The 18,068-nt window shown below is 42.6% G+C and overlaps 1 protein-coding gene across 2 annotated transcripts in view; it reads right to left on the bottom strand.

The window, feature by feature from the left end:
- Nucleotides 1-15,922, bottom strand: part of PLCL1 (phospholipase C like 1 (inactive)) — a 300,455-nt gene extending 284,533 nt beyond the window's left edge. For both annotated transcript variants that reach the window (XR_004647759.1, XM_034786550.1), the window contains exon 1: nt 15,258-15,922. Coding sequence is in view for 1 of the 2 variants with exons in the window: in XM_034786550.1 (XP_034642441.1) it covers nt 15,258-15,545 (288 nt within the window). In the remaining variant the exon portion in view is untranslated. The remainder of the gene's footprint in view (nt 1-15,257) is intronic.
- Between the last annotated feature and the right edge of the window lie 2,146 nt (nt 15,923-18,068).

The raw sequence follows: 18,068 nt of genomic DNA, 5'->3' as shown, positions 1-18,068 counted from the left end.
CAGCCCCGCCCCAACTCCACCCCTTCCCCGCCCTAACTCCGCCCCCTCCTCCCTCCCACTCCCAGCCACGCGGAAAGGGCTGCCCGAGCACTACCGGCTTCACGGTTTGCTGGGCAGCCCCCAGACTCTGCGCCCCCGGCTGGGCACTTCCCCTCCCGGGCTCCAGCTGCGCTGGGGAAGCGCCGGCCAGGGGCACAGGGTCTGGGGGCTGCCCGGCAAACCGTGAAGCCGGTAGCACTTGGGCAGCCCTTTTTGCATGGCTGGGAGGGAGGAGGGGGAGTTAGGGCGGGGACTTTGGGAAGGGGTGGGGAATGGGCAGAGTTGGGGTGGGGAAGGGGCGGAGTTGGGGTGGGGCCAGGGGTGGGAAAGGGGCGGGGCTAGGGCCCCGTGGAGTGTCCTCTTTTTTTATTTTTTAAATATGGTAACCCTACAGAGGCTCTGTATTAAATAGCCATGTGATATTATTCCACAGCAGTGGAACCCACCCAGAGGCCCAGTGGCCACAGAAAGCTCCCAGTGGATGGATGGATGGATGGCTGGCCTTGGAGCAAGTACAAAGCAAGGGGAATTCATCCAGTACTACTGCAGAGCCTCGCACAGGGACAGAGGAGTGGTGGGATGGGGGAACAAGCTAGGTCTGACCTCAGAGCAGGTTAGAGCTATTTACAGGCTCACATAATTTGCACCCACCCTTCCCCATACTGCCACAGCCCCTGTGAGGCTTGCAATACTAGGGAACCACTAGGTTGCAGGCCTGCTGCCCCAGGCACGCTTCCTTCCACTCTCCTCTAGCCCACCCCACCCTCAACGTACCTCCGAGTACCCCATACCAGCAGCAATACAGACTTGGCTCTGCACCGGGTAAGGGGGCTACAATGCAAAGAGAATTCACCACGAGGGGGTGGTAGTCATTTTGTGCCATGCGCAAATTCCCCTAAGAGTTCAACACCAGCTCTGCATAAACTCATCACTGAGGTTGGAGCAGGCCACAAGCACAGCCAATAAGCCAGATTATATGGATTCAGTGGCCTCAGACACCAGTATACTGCTTGCAGCCTTTGCTATAGGCCAGTAGTTGAAATAGCAGCCAGGGAGAAGCTGTGGAGTTCCCAAAAGTACTGCTATGGCATAGTGGCTGAATATTTCATTAGACAAAATGCCTCTCTGCAAAACAAAAAACCAATAAACACCTGTTATTGCATAGGAATGTGAATTCCATCTGAAAAACTCAGCCAGTCTAAGGTTCTCTCTATACCACATGAGGTTGGCTATCCACATATCAATGACCACACTAAGGAAGTCTCCATGTTATTGCATTAATCTGTAATCTTTAAAAGTCATAAGCCATCTATGGGCTAAATTAATATTAAAAACAGTTGCATTATGTAAACAGATGCAGACTTTCCTACAGAGTACAGAACTGGAACACCTTATTCTCTATTCACAAATAAAAGTTGTCAGGAATACTTTGCACTGGATTCTCAGAGTGATGCTCAAGCTGCCTGGCTATGTTTGACTGCTCTGAGGTCAGCAAGAGGTTCCATACGCTGCTCTCTCAATAAAGAGTGTTTGCTGATTGAACAAGATACCTGGAGGATTAAGAATCAAGCCTTCATGATTTAAAAACCCTGGCTGACATTAAAAAAAAAAAAAAAGAATTGTAATATAATCCTCCACAGTTCTTCAAAGGAGACATCCCTACTTTTTACATACACTTTATAACTAGGTTTCTCTATACCTGTTGTAGCTTACACTAGGGTTAGTCACTGCTGAATTTGGTCCAAGTGCCTTAATCAGAGGTTCACTGTTCACATTTGGGATGAATTTGGCCCTTTGATGTAACAGCAGGTCTCCCTTCAGAGAGTTCATTAACTTCAATGGGATTACATGAAATATACATCAGCTCAGAATTGACACTATGGGTAAATGATGGGGGTGGGAAAGGAAGACAGCAGCACTCTGAAGACTATATATACAAAAATTGATCAGAATGCAGACTATACCCTTGCCCATATGAACTCAGAATGGTCAGTGTACACACAAAATTCTGCCCCAGAGGAAACAGAGGGGAATTCCCTGTGTCAGGAATTCTTCATTTATTGATCAGTCTTCTGTCCACTGTGCCAATTTTGTCCATCTGAGCTACTAGAAATAGCATAATTTCAAACACACTTATGTTTGTGTGACAAGACCAGATTCCCAATGGCTATTCTAATGCATTATCCCATGATGGCTCATCACCACAAACACATACCAAAAATGTCTAATCATAGTAAGGCCAAATATTACAGAATTCTGTCAAATCATGCTTTCTCTCACCAAAACAGGCAAAAAAGAATTTTTGAAAAGCAGTTATACTTGATGGCTTGTAGCAGGGATATCAGTACAAAGATAGGCATGCCAGAACAGGCAACGAATAACATCTCAGCCATTTTTTCTTCACTCGGAGGCCTGTTAATGCCACAAAATGCTGCAGCCCACCTTCTCATTTTGTGTAAGCAATTTCCATTCTGTTGTGTTTTCTCACAATCTGTAAGTGTTAAATAAAACGAAGACATCTGTAACTTACAATCAAAAACAAGTTACCAATGTATTGGAATGGCTTAATGAATTTTCCATAATGTAACTGTCATACATACTTTTAAAAATACATATAGGGACACTGGTAATTCATGAGTTTATAGATCCAAATTGATACATGAAAGATCCCAGATCTGTGCACCTTGGTGGAAATAGGGTCTACAAACTAATTAATCCCTGAGTTAGCTGAAAGTTGTGTAAATGTAAACAGCTATCTGATGACTGTTTGAGGCACTCACTTCAGTTGGCTATGTATCTGATATATACAAACCTCCCAAGCAGTCCGGGGAAAGGAATTTTTGGTCCTGTTTCTTCTTTGCCCTGCACCTTAGTAATCATTACACCCGTGCAGACAAAAATCAGGATGGAAGCATTTTAAATGATTACACAAGGTGTAAAGCTATGACAAATCAGGCATCTAGAGACTCTGGTCCTTAAGCCCTTGGAGATAATAGTGAAGAGGCAGGGCACAGGCTGTGGCTGACTGACAGCCAGGAGTTGAGTCCAAAGGAGGAGCTCCTAACTACAGCTCCAATTTGGAGCGGCCAGTCGGGTAAAGACACCAGGTCCAACAGGATGAAGAACTCCCTGAGTAGCTGGGGTGAAGGAAACAGACCTCTCAAAATATATTTTTTAAAAGATACTGTTTTCAGGGAGTGGGAATGTGACAGTTCAGGTGATAGTTCAAGGATCCTCTCCTTTTCTTCTGTAGCAACTCAACAGGGGTCATTACAGCCTTGGGGTGCAGTAATCCTATTAGTTCTGGGTAGAGGAAAACATTGCTGGATGTAAACAGCTGTTTCCGGAGCATGGAATTCATCTGCTTTTCCCTTGTGTGGCTCCATACCACCTGCATGTAGAGCCACTCCAGGCCACGCAATCACCAGGCCCAATCTGCTGAGAATCAGTTGGCCCTCTATGGGGCAGATTTAGGTGGGATTGGATGTCTTTACAGAGAAATAAGTGATATGTAACCATGAGTCAGGATTTGGCCCCAAGGACAATCTATTTCTTGGACCTTCTGTAATCTGATCAACTGCTAAGCTCTTTTAGAATTAAATAATTAACTACTCTTAAAAATTTACACCAGCATGCAAACTGGCTTCAATAGAGCTACTCCTGATTAGTGTAACTCAGAGGAGACTCAAACCCACAGAGTACATATTTATAACCAGAACTGTTTAAAAGTCTCAATACAGGTCACTTGCATCAGGTAGCTTCCAAAACTTGGATTCACGTTATCTAACACATAGAGGCCAAATTCACCCCCAGTCTAACGGCAGTGATTTAAATGGCATTACAGCAGGGATAAATTTAGCCTATTTACCTACAATCATTTAAATAAGAACCTGTTAAGAGCTTTGAGAATCATAGCAATGACCCTTTTATCTTCATAAATTTACAAGCTAATCATGAACTAAGATCAAGTGGAATAACTGTGATAATCTCAGTACTTATGATTTAGGGGGGAAATTATGAGTTTAGTTCTATTAGCAGTAATTTTCAATTTCTGAAATTAAAAAAGGTCTAAAGAAACTAAATGATCTCTGCCCTAGAATATACTGTTCCTGAAAAACAGGGAACCACATTATTACATATGCAGAACTCAATGTTATTAATACCACCAAGCTCTTACTCATCATTTTTCCCAGTCTGTAGATCTCGAAGTCCTTTACAAAGGAGATAAGTATTATTATACCCATTTTACAGCTGGAGAAACAAGCAGAGACAGAGAAGAGACTTGTGCAAGGTCACCCAGCAGGCCAGCAGCAGAACCATGAACTGAACCCAGGTCTCCTGAGTCCGAGTCCAATGCCTTATCCACCTGGGTATACGGCCTCCCTAACAAAATATCTGCTAGACTGAATGATTTAAAAACCAAGACTTTGATTCCAAACACCAATTCTTATAGTAGCAATAAATGGAGAGTAGAATACCTTTTTAAATGTTTCTTACTTTAAAGAAGTTAGTGTTTTGCAGAAGTTATCTTAACCTTTTGACCCAGCTGGAATAGTGCCTTAAACTGTATTTTTATTCCATGTCCAAAATTCCAGCAAGCTGGTCATAGTGTGGTGCCAAAAAAAAAAAAAAAAGAGTATGCTATTAAACATGGATTTGAAACATTTATATCAATTATCTCTCTCTATTTCTTTGCAGAAGATATTAAGGTGTTGCCAAAAATTAAGCCAACCAGGTGCATACAAGAAAATAAAAACATTATGCTAATCTGATGTGCGAACTTGATTAGCAAGATGTTTCACCACAAAGGATGCATTACTGGCTCCAACAGAGAACAAAAAAAATGTCCATTGACTCAAATGAAATATTTCTGTTGCAGATGGACTTAATCTCATCGGAGCGGCATAATGCATAAAACGTTGCTGTAGGAAATACTCTGCTGCACTGCTCAAATGTAAACAATTACAGCTTTATTAACTGCTGCTTAATGTATTTAGTAAGCAAAATAAAGCATGCCTATGCTGATGCCCTATCCCTCAGTGCCAATATTCCAATAGAACATTATTATATAATGTACTATGCACCTATTACAATGGCCTTTGGGCACCTTACATACATGAAAAAATGAATCAACCATTATTTACCACATTGATATTATTGGCAGAAATAATAGCCATCTCTTACCAAGAAAAGCCATCAAATGGGAAAGCCTACACAGTCTCCACCCAAGATGAAACAAGTGCTTGGTTAAAAAGTTGAAGACCTGAAAATTCAGGTTCTGGCAGAACACCCGATGGACTGTGTTCCTTTGCTTGGGTCACTACACAAAGGGCATCCTTTCTCCAGTTCTCAAGAGGTCAAATTTAGGGATGGTCAATGGGACAGCTTCAGCTAATCTCAGCTATCATGATGTTGCATAGATAAGCACTTCAACACAAAAGCTACAGTGGAGACCATGAGCAAACAGTTGCTAAACATAACAAATTAACATTACAAATACTTAACCAACTAATGCAATAAAAACATTAAAACGGCTTCACCTGTTTTGCCGACTGGCGGTTCATCCACCGTGCCCGGCTCAACTGCGTCCCACTCAACGGAGCCATCCACCATGGGAACCGAGACAAGCATTGCAGGAAGAGCAGCTATGCCAACGAGACCCTGCCCCACATCCTTTGCAGCTGCAAACCCCACTCCAGAGCCTGGCAGCTGCGCCACAATGCTATCCAGAACCGCCTGGTGAAAGCCATCGCACCACGCCTGGGGGAGGTCGCTGTAAACTGCACCATCCGCGGTACCGACAGCCAGCTACGACCTGACGTGGTCATCACCGACGAAGCCCAGAAAAAGATCATCTTCGTCGAGGTCACGGTCTCCTTTGAGAATAGGACCCTGGCATTTCGCAAAGCCAGAGTTCGTAAGCTGGAAAAGTACGCCCCTCCGGCTGACACCCTAAGAGCAAAGGGCTATGAAGTGCAGATGGACGCCCTGATTGTCGGAGCCCTGGGCGCCTGGGACCCCTGCAACAAGTGTGTGCTGCAGACCCGAGGGGTCGGTCAACGCTACGCCTGGCTCATGCAGCGCCTCATGGTCTCAGACACCTGCCGATGGTCCAGGGACATCTACATCGAGCACATCACCGGCCACCGACGGTACCAGGAGGCGTGAGCCAGAGTGACATCGTTCTCCCACTACGAGAAAGGGACCAAGGGAGCCTTCTCCGTTGGATCATATGAACTGGAACCATAAACTCCCTGAACATTAATCTCAACAAATGAGGGTCAATCCATCTTCATCATCATATCCACTCATTATACTCCATACCGAACATAGCCACTCTATGAACTTCATACCCTCATATCTCAATGCCTGTACTTTGACTCATCAACCCTTTACCCACAATCGGGGATATTGTAGATTATGTATTCCTTATGCCACCCGATCTTAAACCAAACTTTGCACCCTCGATAATCTGTACATTATTCCCTGACAACCAGAAACTTCTATGCTCAAACTCTGTTCGCCTTTTTTTTTTTTTAACGTCATCTTAATAAAAACATTTTAAACTCTTACACAAGTAGGGCATCATCCAGACAGCTCTTGAAAACCCTGATAGCTCACTGAAGTTAGTGGAAAGACTCCCATTGACTTTGGATCAGGCCCCACATTGTCTGAGATGCAACATAGAAGAAGGAATTTAGGGTTCTCGTTATAGTAGGAGTTCATTCAGGGAATTTATTACTTCAGTGCAGAACTGGTCTGAAACCAGATTTTCTGTTCTGAGGGAAATTCCAACTTTTCAAGGGTCGGGGGATCATTCTGAATCTGAAATGTCAAAATTTTGTGAAGAACGAAAATTCAAAAAAAATAAAAAAATTATTTGGGCCCATCAAAACATTTCATCTGGATAACATCAGAATGTTTTGATATGGTAAAAATGCTTCATTTTGACTTTATCATTTTGATTATACTTTTATATTATATTAAAACTGTAAATATTTAAAGTAATATTTTACTACAAGTCAAAATTAAATGAATCAAAACAAGGTTAACATGTTTCATTTTGTCTTTATCAAAATGTCTCAACATCCCATTGAAAATTTCATCAAAACCAATACATTACAGGAACTTATTTTGATTTTAATGAAACCGCATTTTCTGACAGAAAACTGTTTCATCTAAAAAAATTTTATCAGCTTTATATCAGTGTGAGCTTTGCCTCAGTAAGGGCTGCAGGATTTTGTCCTTAGCGTATGTATTCTGACACGACCCTAGATTAGCCAAATATTGAACATAACTGATAAGATGTATCCAATACCTCTCTAAGCACATATACCAATTTCACTACCATATGATTTGAGACCCAAATCTTCAAAGCTATTTTAGTGCATAACTTTCATTGAAATCAATAGGAGTTAGACACCTAAGCACCTTTGAGGATCTAGATATGAGTGCCTAAAAAACAAAACAAAAAACCACCACACAAGCACTGTACAATTTGGCATGAGAATTCTCTCAAACCAAAATACTGCTCACTGAAAACAATGTTATTACCACAAATATATAGAAAATGCAGACTTTATCTACATAGTCTTCGTTTTAGGAAAATATCAAAGTTACCGTAATCGAGAATTACCAGGCAAGTCCCTGACTAAATCATATATAACAAACAGCACCTCCAGAGAAAGCCTACTGACTTTCAGGGGCATTACTTTCTTCATGTATATCAGCAAGTCACCTACCAAAAGCAAACCTTGAGCCAAGATGGGTCCTATAAAGAGACAAGTCCAACACAAAACTAGTATAAGGAGGTGCTAAACCACTGACTTCAATAATGTTGCACTGCAATGCTTACACAAATTCTGAATTTGGCCTAGCTCCCCAGCAACTCCAGCTCATCAATTCAGGTTGTTGGGACATATGAATTAACAGTGTAACATCACAGATATTGTGAACAAAGTATACAGATATTCACAGACAGACCTTAGCAACCCAAGGAGAATAATGTGAAGTCCTTTTTCTTTTATTATAATGTTTAAAAAATTCTTGTTATTATTAAGCATCTAAAATAAAACAAATATATTAAATAGAGCACAAATGGCAATAGAGTCAATCATGCACTAATTCTCTGGAGTCTAATAGAATGAAACTCTATAAACATCCTTACTGTTCAAAGAGAGTATTTTACTGACCATGCCGGAAGACTGTTTCTGTCTTTTCAGAATTTTTTCCCCCATTGTTAACTTTCTCACATTGGTCTGAACAATAAGCAAGTGATGGTACAATCACTATATGGTTATCAAAATTTACTTCAAATAAACTTTTTCATATTTAGACTTTTTGCAAAAGGCATCTAAATCTAAAACTTACTGTACAAGCAGCAAAATAAGTTACTAAATAATTCTAGTGACACAAACAATCATGAGAAATGTAACTTTCCTTTTTAGTAAAAGTTTTTCCCTCAGATATCTTCATGTTGTAAAGAAAGATGTGCCAAATATCTCAGTTGCCTCACCACACTATCTTCAGAGCACAAACTGAAAGAAATTAAAACCTTAAATTCTTTGATCAGAGGTTTATAAGAGCTAAAAAATGTCCATTGGATAAATATAGCTTCCTGAAGTAAAATAGCCATAACCATATTAGCCAGCCACTTACATAGTTTTCCTGGATTTGAAAATTGCCTGCAAACTACTGAAGGCAGAATAGGAAAAAGACCAGTCTGGCATATCATCTGTACAAGGACTGTCCGACTGAGCCTTAAAGAAACATCTGTAAGTATGAAACAGACCCAGGCAATGTTTGAAAGTACCATAATGACTAAGGAACTCTGATAATATTGTCCCTTCCTCCCCTCTCCCCCGGCTTTATATGTAAAGTCCATTTTTATCAATATAACAAGGACCTATGCCTTGGATTAGGACATCATTGGACAAAGATGTTCTTCCATCTTATGGGGAAGGGGAAGAAATATAGTTCCAAAAGTATACAGATAATGTAGGCAGAGCAGGAATATATGTTTGAGATGCCTCTGAGGAATGTCTTTGCAAAAAGTTGCATAATATTTCAGTAAAAGATATACGTGGGGATTACATAAGTGGACAACCTTCCTATCAATTTATTAAACTATTTATACTTCCAATTTCCAGAAGGAAAATAATAATAATAGCTGACTTCAATGAGAGTTCTATGCTGAGAAACCTTACAAGTTAGAGCACTAAATACTAAGAAGGGACCTCTCCCTTTTAAACTCCATCTTCTATCCTCCTTACTGAGGAAGGGTACGAAAATTGCAATTATACTTTCAACTGCAAACAATTAATTTTGATTTAGCCCTGGATAATTCAACAGAAGGGATAAAAATTATTGAAAGCATCTGAGAGTAATTTAACCAGTGTGACCCTGGACAAGTCCCTACGCCTCTGTGCCTCATTTCCCCTTCAGTAAAACAGGGATAGTAATAGTTCCTTTATACCTTGCTGTGTTTTTTGTCTGTTTATACTGTAAGCTCTTCAGGACAGGGACTGTCTCTTATTATAGGGTTGTACAACACCTAGCGTAGTGGTGAGCTAATCTCAGTGGAAGCCGCTAGGTGTTACTGGTTTTACAAATAATAAATAATCATGACTTTTAACCAGTTGTGAAATTCGTAAAAAGTATTTCTCTCTTGCTCTCCAAATAATGCCTCATTTGTCACCTGTTCACACATACTAAATCATAAAATTACTGATTAGACAAATAACCTTTTGTTTTACTTCTTTTGTTTAAAGCTTCTCAAGAGGTTAGAGTTATAATGGAATTCGAAATATCATGCACACGAAAAAAAAATCAATGAGAGTTGTCTGCTTTGCAGGCTGTGGCCTTTAACATATGACATAGTATTTCACACTTGTCTTTTGCCAAAGGTTATATAGATGCAGTATAGAAACATAGATCCTTACTCCTTTTACACATTGGGGAAAGAGCGGGGGGAATGAAGTGAGGGGAGGGCACCTGGAATTCCTCTTTGCTTCATTTCAGTTTTTTCTTTCCTTGCTGAAATTCAGGAAAGCAAACTCACTGGTTATGGACCTGGTCACAGCATGATTATAATTCTTATGAAAGTTAATTGTGAAGTAGGGTGGTTGAATACAAATAAGCCTCTTAAAGCAATGCTTCTGAACCTGTCTATAAAGTTTGGACTCACATAAAATTCTCCCAAATAAGCTTTGATAAAGATTTATGAGATCTATAGGTGAAATCCCCAATATAAAAGATTATTATTTTCTCTTTTCTTTTTAAAAGGACAAATCAGAACTGATTTAAATGAAAGGACTCCTGAAAAGGCAGGAGGTAGATGTTCAAAAGTACAAAGTCAATTATTTCTATTTCCTATTTATGCCTTTTTAAAATTCCCCCCATCATCTACAGAGTTGTGAATAAGAGGTTAGCAAGTTAAAATTTGAATGAAAAGAAAAACTATTTTCCTCTCTCTCTCTCTCTAAATGAGAGAGAACATGTCCAAGGACAAATATTCAGACCTTATACACACTGGACATTATCCAAAAGGGTTCATATTTTACTTACAGTACAAGTCAAATTTAATTTGCTACAGAGAATTTTTTTTTAATTTAAACCTGTACTCAGTTCTTTAAAGCAAATATCCTTTGGAGGTCAAACTCGGGTTGTCAGTTTTGGTTGGATGTATTCCTGGAGCTATCACATGACATAATCTTTAATTAAAGATTAATCTTTAATTCCTGGAGACTCCAGGCCAATCCTGGAGGTTGGGCAACCCTAGCTCAAAACACTCCACTGATGCAAGCAACTCCACTAGCTTGCATGGAGATGCACTCTCTTATGCTACCCTGAATTTAACACAGAGATCCAAAAGTGGCTACTAAAACTAATTTTAAAAGAGTGTACTTTGACTAAAGTAAAGCTGGATGACTTGAACACTCCTAGTTCAGTTGGACTACTCATATGCTTAAAATTAAGTATGTGTTTAAATGCTTTGGTGGATTGGGGCCAAAGTGCTCAGCCCCTGAAGAATCAAGTCCAAAGAAAGTACTGGGATTCTTTTACAATTTATTTTCCACTCGTGCGCTAAGGCCTTGACCCCACACCACTGAAGTCAATGGGAACTTTCCCACTGAATTCAACAGGTGCAGGATAATGTCATTAAAAAAATGCCTCCAACTCATTCCACATAGGCTACAAAACAGGCATCAGAGAATCAAGATTTTTGGTCGCAATCACCTGAGGTTGTTTTAAACCAGTGACCAAGTACTGGATCCTATTACCAACCAGCCATCCAGTCTAGTGGCCTCTACAGAACTACACAGACACTTTGCTGCAGCCTTTGAATGAGTGTTGTGCAGGTTTCTATCATTTTCTCAAATCCAACTCACTTTTCAGCTGATAAAAAAGAATTTAAAGAAAGCAATGGAACAACATTCTGATTCTGGATATGCGCAAACACACCATTCATTCAAGCTTATTTAGATTTAATGATTTATGAACACAATAATAAAAGTAAGACTGTAAAAGTCTTTTTGCTACTTAATGTGCAATGTTTAAATGATTAATTTTCCTGCATATGAAAATTCTTCATCTGAAAACCCTGTGATAGTAAATTAATTATTTTTAAAATGTTGATTCTATATAACAATATATATTCGATAGCTGGAGAGCTTTTCCTAAAACATTACAAGGTCTTGAAAGATGCAGACAAAATTAAGTATTTAATTCTTTTACTCCAAAATAAATGAAAACCACTCCCAGAATCATACAATGGGACAATACCAAAGGAAAACTTGGTTTCAAACTGCTTTTCTATAAACACTAAATAAAGCAATCCTGTGGGAAAACAAACTTAATTCTTCATAACTAGTCCCAATAGCAAAATAAGTCAAAACAGAGGATTACTGTAGTATCAGTTTTTTGCAATTTTGCATGTCATCAACCTGAAGTGAAATCTACATGAAATTAATCAGAATTTATTCATGATTTGTGACACCTCATGGAGCAGGGAGATTCAGACTGAAATTTTAAAGTTGCAAGGTCAGTGATGTTCTCTTTACTTTAGGTCAAGATCACGTATCTTGTGAAGCCTTTACACAAGCTTCAAGAGAAAAAGGAAAGTGTCCATCTTAGAATGCTGGAGTACATACTCAAAGAACCGTGACCCTAGTCCATCAAAGCATTTAAGCACATGTGTAATTTTAAGCACCTGACCAGTCCCATTGAATTCAATTGATTGCTTTTAGCTAATGCTTATAGAAAGTTACACATATGCTTAAGTGCTTTGCTGGATTCTGACCAATTTGATGCAGATTAGTAGTTTACACGGGAATATTTCAAAGGAGCCTAAGGGAGTTAGGCATTTAACTCCCTTACACTGCCTTTGGAAATCACAACCTTAAAATCCAACTCTGAATGCTTCATTTATGAAAAAGAATGAACATATGAAGTACCTAGAGCTAAGCATGAATGTTTGTTACTGCTCTGCCTTGGGCTAGATTTTGTCCAGTTTTTGTTCAAGTGCCAGGATCTTTCTCCTGCACAGGGGTCAACCATAGTTGAAGTCTTTTTTTCTCACCCAAGTGCAAGGTCTACTTCTGACTCCTGTCTCCTCGAGTCCTAACCAGGCCAAAAGAACCAAGGAGATATATGAATATCATTAACACATATCTACTAAACAGCCGTTAGTGTGCATCTTCAACACTCTCATCTGAACTCTGCCCACAAATTCATCTCTCCAGGATTCACTGTGTGACTTAAATATTTACAATGAGGGACTGCATAGTTCAGTATATAAAAAATAGCAACTCTCTTTCCTTGAGATCTTTCTTAAAAGCTCAACTGAATATATAAATGGAACCTGGGAGTCTTCCCTACCAGATTACAACAAATAGATTGTCAAGGATTTTAGGGTCAAAATTGAACCTGTTAATTTAACTGTAACAATGAGGATGCGAAGCAGACAGTATTGCCTAGCAATCTGGAATGCAATCAGCTTTTAAACATAATTTAATTTATTTGTGTCACTGCATATTTTTCTAAGCAAGAATGAGAGAACTATCAAGGTTGAACCTATTTATTCTGCTTTCAAGTTCTTCACAAATGCTACATAAAAATAAAGATGAGTTGCAAAACAAAAAACTTTATTGCTAGTTCAAAACTTGCCCTATTGTGAAGTTAGCAAACATTTCAAACAAGATATTTATATTGTTATTTGATGGTACCTGTTGTTGGTCACATAAAGTGACCAGAATTCCCCATATTCCATTATTTTCATTCCTGCATTAACAACAGCTTGTTAACAGCACTACTGCTTTAGGGCCCAATCCTGCCACCCACAATCTGGTTTCAATGGGAACACATACTTTTGGCTTCAATGGGACTGCTCACGTGAATAAGGACAGCATCAAGTCCGTACATTGGAAATCGTATCTTGAAGATGTCCACTTTCATGTGATCATTAACAAAATTAGTATAAACCAATTTAATCATCTTAAGTGTGTGCCTATAGCCCACTTTATAAAATCTTTCTTTTATCTGATAAAACGATTGCATCTCTGTTGTTTCTAACCAACTGTTTTTCTGATACTTTTGCAACAACAACTGAGGTCTTTTCATCCAAGTTCACATCCTGAAAGTCTTCTTTTTGAAATTGACAAACGACAAAACAACAAGCTACTGCAAGGTATTTGTTGCCCAGATATACCACCCAGTGTTCTTCAACACAGCAGATGTCTCTGTAGTCTGCACCCTTAGCATTTAGAAGGTTTGGAAAATAAACAAGTATGTGTGTGTATTTACACAAGATATTACACGATCTGTTCCATTTCACACAAATGCTGAAGATACCAGTTTGGAGAACACACGAAAAACAATGTGTGTGTGTATAAGTGCCCACTGTATGTACCTTAGAAACAGAGTGTGAATATACAGTGTATTATCTGTGCCCAAAGCTGTTATATGTGAATGGTTTGTGCTGTACCTGTGCTTCCCTCATTTCTAGATCTGCTAAAGGGATGGGAGAAGCTGTTGCTGCTGGAAATGTAGAGCAAAGGGGGATGGCTGCTATATCTCCTTCCCAGCCAGCTCAGCAGCCACCCTGACCCATCCCCCATTTTTCTCCCCCACTCCCCAGATTCTTGCCTATTCGGCCATTCAGGTCAACAGCAACAGATCAGCAGCTGACAGTGACAGAGGGGAGCATCAGTTGAGATTTGCTGTACAAACTAAGAGCTTAAATCTGTCCCTGGTCATCTCTCTGCTGCTTCCCTTCCAGCTGGATAAAATTTTGGGTGGGTGGGAAGGGGGAAAACAAAGTCAGTGTTGTCCTCTGCAGGCTAAAAGCTGGGGGGATAGGTCCCCTCCCAAGTACTCCTCCCCTCATAATTCTATTTATGCTCATTTTAATAAGGAGCAATGTTGCTTCTCCTATTTGTTTCTGCATCTATATATTTTTCATTCTTACCTGAAATCCATCCATTCCTGGATTGCTCCTAATTCTTCAGCATAATTTACCCTAACAGTTAAAAATACCTTCAAGAAATGAGAAGTTGAAAGTCTGCTATAGCCTCTCAAGCCTTTTCATAGACCACATTGTAATACAGAGAGTACCTTAGGGGTCATCTCTTCCCATTTTGCATTGTGTGGACCACCTCTCATCCCATCCCAGGCACAATCATCTCTAACCATTCTCACATTTGTGGCATTTACAACAGCGACAACATGAAAGAGGCATATTAGAAAAGTTTTTAAGCCTCTTTTACTGCTGGGGGGGGGGGGAGAGAGAAGGAGAAGAGCCAATATTATGTGACCAGCCAGCGCTCCACAGACCACCACCAAGTGATCTGCAAACCATCCGCAGTACCCACACCACAGGTTGAGAACCACTGGGAAAGGGAGCAATGGAAAGCTGACAACTGGGCAAACATATCCCTCAAAACTATCAGCTGGGGCGGGGGCTGACTGAAGCAAGTGGGAGACTTTCTCTGCTCCCCGTCAACAACTGCTCCCAACAAGGCATCCCTCTCTCCAAGAAGGGAGATTTGCTCGTGATGAGAAACCTCCCCGGTGGCTGTGCACGCCCTGCTCGGATTCAGGGCAGCTTCCTAACACAGGGGGCACGCGCGACCCGCACACACGCGTCCCGTCTCCCCACCACCACCACCCCGCACACACACACACACACACCCCAAAGGCGCAGGGGGTGCCCGCCTTACCTTGATAATACTGCTCCTGCGAGGGGTCGCCTTGGCAGCTTCCAAGAGGCTGGCTTCGGGATCCGCTGCTGCCCCCGCCGAGGTCCCCAGGCTGCCAGGAAAGCGCTCGGCGGCTCCTGCCATAGCCAGTCCGCTGCGGCGCTCCCGTCTCCTGCCTGGAGCCACCGCAGGGATTTCCAGGGATACCGGCTCTAGGCACAGCTCGGCTTCCTCCCCGCCCTTGTGAAGCGCCTCGGGCAGGGCAGGACCCGCCGGCAGCGGCTCCCTGCTGCCCGCGCGTTCTGCCATCACCCTCCCGAACGGGCTCGACTCCCCTCGGGGCACGGGCAGACACGCGGGGAGACAGGAGGGTGGGGCGCGCGGATCTCCAGCCTCTCCTCCTAGTGCACCGCGGCGGCAACTTTCTCAGGGGGAGTCATTGTTAGCCCGGCTCCTTCTGCAGCGGGAGGTGGCTGTGCAGCCCTGCCAAGGCGGCAGCCCCGGAGGCGCAGGGGAGGGTGTCCCTTGTAGCAGGAGGGGGCTTCCCAGCGGCGGGGAAAGGGCGGGCGCACGCCCCGCTTGTGACAGGCAGAACACCAGGGACAAGATCCCGGGGCGCGTGTGCAAGGCAGAAGCAGAGTGCTCGGGGTAAGCTGCAGCCCGCCCGCCCGCGAGCAGGAAGTGCCGCGGCTCTACTCCTCTGTTGTGACAGAGCCAGGCGTGTTTTGACAGGCCAGGCTGACAGACAGGGAGCCGGGCCACTTAGCACAGGAGCAGCTTCTCCGATGGGGCCGGGGGCGCCCAATAGTAATCGCCGGGGGGTGTGGCCATGAAGCAGAATGGAATGTGGGCTCTGCTGGGTGTCCCAGCCACTGGGTACATACAACTATAGCTATCCCCACACACACACACCCTGTAGATCACATTCTCACACACGAAGTTTTGAAGTGTGATGGGGCGGTTAAAGAGGGGAGTGAAGAAGGGAGGCGGAAGACGTCTAGTCGCCCCTGCAAGCCAAATATCCAGTCAGCGCAGCCTTGCTTTCAAAGCAGAGCGTGTACTTGTGCTGTAGCAGGCACGTCAGGAGAGTAAGTACCCAGGAGAGAGGCATGGTTTAGGGAAGTTTTGGAGTGTGACTACGTCAAGTTAGAGAGAGATTAGAGAAAAGGCTGGACACGTTTATGCCCCTGCAAACCGTATAAGCGCAGCCGTTCTTTCAAAGCGGCACTTTGCTTGTATTAGATTTGTGGACATCAAAGCGTGAATGGTTAAAGATATAACTAGAGGGACGTTTCTGGGATGCTCTGAAATTTGACCATGTCACGCTAAAGATACGCTGGGGGGGCAAAGGAGAAAAGGTTCCAAATCTTGCACATTAGCAATCCCAGTAAACGCAAGGTTAGAGGAGTTCGCAGGGGTGTTACGTTCACTGTGCAGGGGATGATCAGGGCGGGTGAAAGATATGAACCAGCTCTGTCACTGAACTGGATTAAAAGTAAGACCGTTCAAAAACTATCACTAAGTAAACTAACGCGTACGAAACAGGAGGCAGATGCCGCTAGACGGACATTCGGCCAGGCTCATGTGGTACCCCAGTGGCAGGTTGAAGAGTGGAAAGGGAGGCCTGATTCAACATTGTTCAGATTGTCAATGTAAACGACCGCGTAAAGCAGCTCCCGTTTGTATAGCGCGAGAGGTAAATAGGCGGGGCGCGGGGAGACAGTCTCACGCTCTTTTAAAAACAACGAGGAGTCCGGTAGCATCTTAAAGACTAACAGATTTATTTGGGCATAAGCTTTCGGGGATAAAAATCCTCACTTCTTCAAATGCAGAAGTGAGGGTTTTTACCCATGAAAGCATGTGCCCAAATAAATCTACTAGTCTTTAAAGTGCCACTGGACTCCTTGTCGTTTTTGTGGATACAGCCTAACACAGCTACCTCGTGATACTTCACTCTCTTTTGGGATGTGCGTGCTGCCTAGCCTGTTTTCAAATATATTTGCCTCTGTCACCGATTTATGCAACAAAGCACCCGCTGTAATCCAATCCAGGTTGCCCAGACCATTCACAAGGGCGACGGGAGTGAGGGGGGCGGAAATGTAGGGAGTGGACTCCTGATGCGAATCTAATTCATTTCTGCTTTCTCCCTACGGAATAAGTGCTTTGACCGGGCCCCGTTTCGCCTGCTGCTCCCAGCGAAGCCAGGGGGAGTTTTCACCTTACACTTCAGTGGGAGACGTTTCGGGTGTAGGAGCCGGGACTCCGCCTTGACCTTCTCGGCTACGTTTATAAAGAATCAAACGGCCGAGGCTCTGATCAGCGGAGAGAACAAAGAGGCGCCGCAGAACGCTCCACGCCGGGGCATTACAACCTGGGTGAAGGAGAGTAGCTTGCTCAGTCCTCGCTCGGTCCAGCCAGCACTGCTGTGATGTGTTTCAGCAACAACAGCGCCCTCTAGCGCCCCTCCGCGAGACGTTCCAGCAGCAGAGAGGTTCTTGCATTAACCAGTCACTTATTTGCCCCAAGTAAGAGCTATATGCTGCAGCCCTACTCCACGGAAGGTCGGACTGAGTAAGGAGGGGTAGGAGTCGGTCCAGGTGCACGCTATGAACTGTAATAAAAAAAAAATAGGGAATAATTCAGTGCGGAACTTTGAGTGCCTCTGGTTTACAGTGCTACTATATCCTGGGAAATTTCCCAAAATCTGGGAATTGATGAGTAAAATGTTTTGAGTGAAAAATTCCCCAATTTCTCAAGTTGAAACATTTTACTCACCAATTCCCAGGTTTGGGGAAATTTCCCAGGATATAGAAGCACTGTAAAAAACTATTT

The sequence above is a fragment of the Trachemys scripta genome, chromosome 11 (assembly GCF_013100865.1).
Source record: "Trachemys scripta elegans isolate TJP31775 chromosome 11, CAS_Tse_1.0, whole genome shotgun sequence".
Lineage (NCBI taxonomy): Eukaryota > Metazoa > Chordata > Testudines > Emydidae > Trachemys > Trachemys scripta.
This window is presented reverse-complemented; position numbering and strand designations above follow the sequence as displayed.